The 7,500-nt window shown below is 50.5% G+C and overlaps 1 protein-coding gene across 1 annotated transcript in view; it reads left to right on the forward strand.

The window, feature by feature from the left end:
- Nucleotides 1-344: 344 nt before the first annotated feature.
- The window catches only part of plekho1b (pleckstrin homology domain containing, family O member 1b), a gene marked incomplete at its 5' end in the record, with an annotated part of 16,632 nt that continues 9,476 nt past the window's right edge, over nt 345-7,500 (forward strand). Inside the window, 2 exons of the mRNA XM_079758752.1 lie at nt 345-380; nt 812-958. Coding sequence (XP_079614878.1) covers nt 345-380; nt 812-958 — 183 coding nt within the window. The remainder of the gene's footprint in view (nt 381-811; nt 959-7,500) is intronic.

A 7,500-nucleotide genomic window follows, 5' to 3' on the forward strand; every position in this document is an offset into this window, starting at 1 on the left:
GTGTGTGTGTGTGAGTGTGTGCGATAGCCTCGTATTGTGTAGTTTATCCGGCAGCCTCCGGAACAAAAGCTCCTCCAGGTCCGGCGGGGCCACCGGGTAGATCGGCTCGGTTACCCCGCCTCTCGCACTCAGTTTACGGTTCTCTCGCAGACCGCGGAGACCTGATCTCCTGCCGATCACAACGGGTCTCGATGGGGACGAGACCCGTTGTGGGGACCGTTGTGGGGACCTGACGTGTGGATCCGTGTCCATCAAACGGCTCTTTAGGCTTGAGAATAGCCCCGTTCTTAGTTCAGTGACGGATCAGCTAGGTGTTTTTGTATGTTTCTCATCTGACATCAGGGATGGACGCGTCCCCCGGTGTTTATGTGGCCCCCAGGGCAGGTTGAATGTGAGGGAAACAGCCTCAAACAACAACCGCTGGGCGCCAGGTATCTCCCCGCATCTCCATGACAAAAGCGCCCAGACGCCGCGGGTGAACCTAGGGTTGAATCACAATGAGACGCCCGCCCAAAGGGGACCCCGAGACCCGTCACCTCTCACCCCGTCCCAAGGGGACCCCCAGACCAGACCCCCTCTCACCACAAGATCAGCCCCGTCTCACTCTCTCTCTCTCTCTCTCTGTCTCTCTGTCTCTCTCTCTCTGTCTCTCTGTCTCTCTCTCTCTCTCTCTCTCTCTCTCTCTCTCTCTCTCTTTCTCTCTCTCTCTCTCTCTCTCTCGCTCTCTCTCTCTCTCTCTCTCTCTCTCTCTCTCTCTCTCTCTCTCTCTCTCTCCTCTCTCTCTCTCTCTCTCTCTCTCTCTCTCTCTCAGGGGCAGCAGGACTCCAGCCAGAACCACACACAGCCGGAGAAAGTGGGATGGATCCGCAAGTTCTGTGGCCGAGGGATCTTCAGGGAGATCTGGAAGAACCGGTTCGTGATCCTCAGAGCGGACCAGCTGTTCATCTCCGAGAAAGAGGTGAGGAACATAACTATTACTACTCTGTGATATAGAAGGCGATGTTTCTGTTATTTTCGATGGCTTCAGCAATTCAGTGTTGTATTGGTCGATTTTTGGTGTGTGTGTGTGTGTGTGTGTGTGTGTGTGTGTGTGTGTGTGTGTGTGTGTGTGTGTGTGTGTGTTTGTTAGTGTGTGTGTATATGTGTGTGCATGTATGTGTCAGTGTGTGTTTGTGTATGGTTGTGTCTGTGGTTCTACCAGGTTGTGATTAGCCTTTCCCTTTGTTTTGAACAGCGAACCCAAACCCCTCCCAACTGTTGAGAACAGGGCAGCATCACTATGGAAACAGAAGGTGTGAAAAATAGGATTTTGGAGTATTTATATCGTGTGTAAACGGTCGCTGCACAATGTTTTGCTGCCAAAGTCCCCCAATAGGTCCTCTGTGGTTGTGAAACATCTTCTGCTGTCACTTCTGGTGCTTAGTGAATGGAGAGACACATGCTAATTGGCTCATGCGCTAATCTGTGTTAGCTCAGATTCTGTGTTGATGTGTTCAACGCTCATTAAGACCGATTCAGGTTCACTGTCTTTGACACAGAACTCCACACACACACACATGCCCGCACACACACAAGCACGCACACACAGACACAGACCCAAGCACAAACACACACACCCACACATACACTCACACACGCACAAGCACGCACGCGCACAATCACGCACACACACACACACACACACACATGCACACACGCACACACACTCACACACACAAATGCACACACACACTTCTTAATCTTCACAATCTTATTAATGAAGTAAGATATGTTTACAACAATAAATAAACAAGAAACTGCCTGGAACTAAAACCGAGGTGTCTTGAGAGTATTGGGTCGGTCGGTTCTGATGGATCCGAGCTGAGTCGGTAGAGTCAGGAGGAGGAGGAGGTGAGTTCTGGTAGACTCAGGAGGAGGTGGGTTCTGATAGAGTCAGGAGGAGGAGGAGGTGGGTTCTGGTAGACTCAGGAGGAGGAGGAGGTGAGTTCTGATAGACTCAGGAGGAGGTGGGTTCTGGTAGACTCAGGAGGAGCTGGGTTCTGATAGAGTCAGGAGGAGGAGAAGGTGGGTTCTGGTAGACTCAGGAGGAGGTGGGTTCTGGTAGACTCAGGAGGAGGTGGGTTCTGATAGAGTCAGGAGGAGGAGGAGGTGGGTTCTGATAGAGTCAGCAGGAGGTGGGTTCTGGTAGAGTCAGCAGGAGGTGGGTTCTCCCTCCGGGAGCAGACAGCTGAGCCTCCGCTCAGCAGCTGAGGAGGTGTGGGGTCGGTTTGGGGGGAGAACCTCTGAACGTCAGCCTGACCACAGCTCAGCTGTTCTGCTGACGTGAACACACCTGGCAGTACCCCCTGGATGGGGAGAAAACCCAGCAGGAACCGAGCCGAGGGTCCCCCTCCCTATACCGCGCTCGGATGATTGTTTATTCACGATTTAAATCGAATTGTAAGCTTATGTGGTATTACAAGCTGTCAACACTTTTTCCGAGACTAATTAGAAATCAATGCTAATGAACTTCAAAATCAATGAGCTTATGAATTGTGTCTGGCCGAGGGTTATAAGCCCCTCCTAGCTACCATCCCGGCCCCACACACCCTCCCCTCGTTCTCGGCCTAAGGTGCCCCTGCTAGCTTCATAACGTGACATTACGGCTGGCGTCTCTAGTAAACAAAGAAAGCTCCCTCCTCCACTTTCTACTGCAGCCTGCGGCGGGCCCCCCCCTGCAGTGTGGGAGGGAGTCAGGTTTCAGTCGGAAAGAGCCGGAAGGCTGCTGAATCGGCCCAGGACCGTTAGCCGTTAGCGGTAGCTCGCACTAGCCTGCCTGGTTCTGCTGCTAGCTAGAACTGTTACTGCTAGTTACAGTATAGCTACGTATGTGTGCAAAGCTACGTTTTCATTAGCAATGCGTTAAGCGTTAAGGGGTGTGACTGTCAGTGTGTTACAAGACTGGTTATTGAATTTAGTTACAGTTACATTGTAGTAGTTATATGTTAGTAATATGTTATTACATGTTTGACAAAGACACAATTATAAACCGCTTAGTTTAGCTGCTAAACTGTAGCAGCACGTTCTGCTATTGTTCAGACTGATTGAGAAGCCCTGTATACTGGTAGTGTTGTGTAGCATCACCTGCCATCAGGTATCTAGCATTACGTAGCATCACCTAGCTGGCTTCATGTAGCATCAAAAAGATAGCATCACATAGCTAGCATCACATAGCTAGCATCAAATAGCGAAAATGACCAGGGCGGCCTCAGCACATGAAGTCAACCTATTTGGCATCATGTGGTTGAACTTCAACGCCATCATGCCATGTGTTGAATAGTTTGGCCAAGGGTTCGACCAAAGCTAGCACGTTAGCCCTGGGCAGCATTAGCAGAAGCGGTCTGTAATCATCAAACAAACATGGTTCCTGTATTTTGTGGCTGTAGCGTGCAGCCAGAATATGCTTATTGTTGCTGTTCTATTTTTATTGGCTGACATGAAAACAGAGAAGTAACATACTCTTCTGCTACTTCTGTCATGTGTCAGAATGAGGAAGTGTTCTGGGAATACAGGAACCATGATGGTCTGTTCTGGTTTCCACTGGTTTGAAGGTTTTAATGGGAGACCACTCTAGCCTCCACCGCTGTCTCTCTTTTATTAGAAGCAAGAATTTAGTTTGACGAAAAAATGCAAGGTGGTTGGTTTTCCGAGGAGAGGCCCTTGCAAACATTCCAGGCTCTATGTCTGTCTCTCTCTCTGAAGGGAGGGTGTTTGTGTGTGTGTGTGTGTGTGTGTGTGTGTGTGTGTGTGTGTGTGTGTGTTCGTGTGTGTGTGTGTGTGTGTTTGTTTATCACTGCAAGTATGGAAGTTTCATAAGTTCAACACAAAAATGATTGAAAAAAAACAATCTAATTCAAAAGATGCGTCTTGTAGGAGGAGAGAGATAACCAGTGGGTTCACTGGTTCACCACGATGTCTGGTTTCAGTAAACCTAGACTCAGGTTTTTTATTTCAAAAGTATTTGTGATATTTGATACTTTCAAAATCACCAACCCTCACTCTGGCTGGTTTCACACAATCTCTAACCCTAGCTTTAACATATCTTTGAACCACTAGTGATAAAATAAACAGCATTAATAGTGACAAATCGTCAACATGCCAAGCTGTCAGTCATCAGTTGAGTGATGGTAATGATGCCATCAACACTGGTTCCTGGTGTGACCAGTAATGCACGCATCCTGCAGCCTGACTTCCAGTAATGCAAACTGGTGGACGCCTCAAAAAACATTTGATCATCGGTTAACTGACAGAATGGATGGGGAAGTTTGGACCATCGTGACAGAAACATCACACACACACACACAAAAACACACACACACACACGCACACACACACACACACACACACACACACACACACACACACACACATTAATATACACCCGTGTACACACCAAGACTAATTAGCAAAAAGCCTCGATTACAGACTCACACAAACTAATAAGGACACAGTCACACGCACAGAAACACACACACACACACACACACACAAACAAATAATCAAACAAGACTTCTCACACACTTTCCTCACACTCACACACGTGCAGACGCGTTTAAATCCTCCCAGTCTGTTCAAAGAGCGATGAATACCATCCAGTGAGCTCCAACCGCCAGCCAGGGGCGGGGGCCGGGTCCGTTTCCATGCCAACCCTTGTGCAAACCCTTCAAAGGCGTGCGCGGGGGTCAGGCGTGTCGCCCGCTGCAGCCCCCCTGCGTCCGGGGGCAACCCGCCATGGCAACCAGATGCTGGCGACCACGCCGACACTGAGCCTCTGTTGATTGGCCGATCCTCGGTTTGAGGAGTTTGAGATGAGACGGAGGGAGTCAGCCGGCGGTTTGGTTTGACTGCGGGCCCACGCCGGCCTCTGATTGGCTAATCGCCTCCCGCCGTTCAAGCGTCACTTTGTTCATCCTGCAGAATCTGAGCAGAGGAAGAGGAAGATGGGAAGTGGCTTTCACAGCTCAGAGTCCTTCTGTATATTTAACGTTAATCATTCATGTGGAACAAAAATGTGCTTCCTGACTTTTAACGGATGCTCGGCGGTCGCTGAGGACAGAGTGGACCCCCTGCTGGTCAGCTGGTCCCCGCCCCCCCCCCCCCCCCTAAAAATGGCTCTCTAAGGTGACCCCTGACCCCACCGACCTGGAAATAGATACAGTCACTGCCCGGGGGAGGTCACAGTCACAGGACCGTTGCGTAACATTCACACATTCACCCACCAACGGCAGGGTCAGCCACGCAGGGCGACAGCCAGCTGGTCGAGAGCGGTCAGGGCGAGGCGTCTCGCTCAGGGACACCTCGACGCTCGGCTAGGAGGAGCCGGGGATCGAACCGGCAACCCTCGGGTCACCAGCCAACCCGCTCTACCTCCTGAGCCGCATGTCTCCCCCTGTACTGAGGGACATGTCCGGTGTTCCGGTGGTCCGGTCCAGAGGAGTTCAGTCCTGGTGGTCCAGGACTGAGCTACTGTCTTCTTTATGGACGGTCTCTCTATTCAAAGATGAATCTGAGCTTGAGACCTGCGTCAATAATTCAGCAGCGCCCGGTGCGTAACGGAAAGGCCCCCATCTGTGTGTCTCCCTTTGTGTGTTCCTGTGCGTGTCTGTGTGTGTGTCCCTGGGTCTGTCCCTGTGTGTGTATCTGTGTGTGTTCCTGTGTGTGTTTCTGTGTGTGTGTGTTACTGTGTGTGTATCTGTGTGTGTGTGTGTGTGTTACTGTGTGTGACTCTGTGTGCGTGTGTGTTACTGTGTGTGTCTGTGTGTGTATTGTGTGTGTATCTGTGTGTGTGTCCCTGTGTCTGTGTATCTTTGTGTGTTCCTGTGTGTGTATATGTGTCTGTGTGTGTGTGTTACTGTGTGTCTGTGTGTGTATTGTGTGTGTATCTGTGTGTCACTGTGTGTGCTCATATGTGTGTGTTCCTGTAAGTGTTTGTGTGTGTGTCCCTGCGGGTGTATCTGCCTGTGTGTGTCTGTGTGTGTGTCTGTGTGTGTCCCTGTGTGTGTCCCTGTGTGTGTCCCTGTGTGTGTTCCTGTGTGTGTCCCTGTGTGTGTCCCTGTGTGTGTCCCTGTGTGTGTCTGTGTGTGTGTGTGTGTCCCTTTGCGTGTCCCTGTGTGTGTGTGTGTGTGTGTGTGTGTGTGTGTGTGTGTGTGTGTGTGTGCGTGTGTGTGTGTTGGAGATGCTGGGATTGGTTGGCCCTGGACCGAACCATAACGGCTGGTAGGCGGGGGAGTCAGCCCTTCTTAGGTATTTATAATATGCGGGTGATTTGCGGGCGGGTGAGTTAGAACCCTCTTCTTATCGTGTGCGTCCAAACTGTTCCGTTCACGTTCGGTATTGCATCTCCTCTAAGGCCATTATAACCAGTAAGTCAGACTGGTTCCAGATTATCTGGTTGCTGTCTGTTTTTATATTTCGGTTCCATAATTACAGGTTTGGAAGCGGACGCCATAGTCTGTGCAGCATTGTGCATATTGTGTGTCAGTGAACTTGCCCTGACTCTTGATGAGGTTACACACATACATGGTGCTACAATGGTACCACAATGTTACTACGATGGTACCACGATGGTACTACGATGGTACTACGACGGTAATACGATGGTATTAGGATAGTACCACAATGGTTGACGGTAGTACGATGCATCCACTTTATAACTTCCACGATGGTATCGCGATGGTACCACGATGTTGCCACCATGTCACTTCGATGGTACCACAACGGTAGTACGATGGTACTACGATGGTACTACGATGTTACGATGGTACTGCTGTTAGGATGGTACCCTGTGCTGGCTATGAGTTGGCTGTGGTCTGAAAGTTAAACGACTGAGTGCGTCATGTTGGCTCCTGTTGACAGATCTTTATGGGTGATTGAGGCATCGATTCTGCTTACATAAAAATTCCATCTCCTCTGACATAACACAAATTCCATCTCCTCTGACCGTGGCCCTGTGCTGGTCCGAGGTCTGCCGCGTGCAGGGCGGTAGGGTTGATGTAACACACAGACACACACGTGGAACAAACACACACACACGGGAAGATATGTCAGACAAACAAGTAGGGCCACTGCATTGCAACGATGTTGACATCACTTTGATTGTGCGTGTCTGTCAGTGTGTGTGTGTGTGTGTGTGTGTGTGTGTGCGCGCGTGTGTGTGGGTGTGTGCGTGAGCGTGTGTGCGTGTGTGTGTGCTCGTGCGTGCATGTGTGTCAGAAAGCGAGAGTGGGGTCCACAGCTGGGTCTGAGCCCGAGCAGCTGGCCTGTGGCCCAGAGGTCGTAGGTCACAGAGTATCTCTGTTTACAGCATACCTCTGTGGGAGTCTCAGTCTGTTAACCCAGACAGCAGCCCGCCCTGGGCGGTCAGGTCCCCCATTGGTCGGTCGATACTCATCTGGTCGGCCAAATAGTCATCGGTCGGAAAATCACTGGTGTGACGTTCGTGAGGAGAAATTGACTTCCCAG

Source organism: Pollachius pollachius (assembly GCF_949987615.1).
Source record: "Pollachius pollachius genome assembly, chromosome: 1".
Classification (NCBI taxonomy): Eukaryota; Metazoa; Chordata; class Actinopteri; order Gadiformes; family Gadidae; genus Pollachius; species Pollachius pollachius.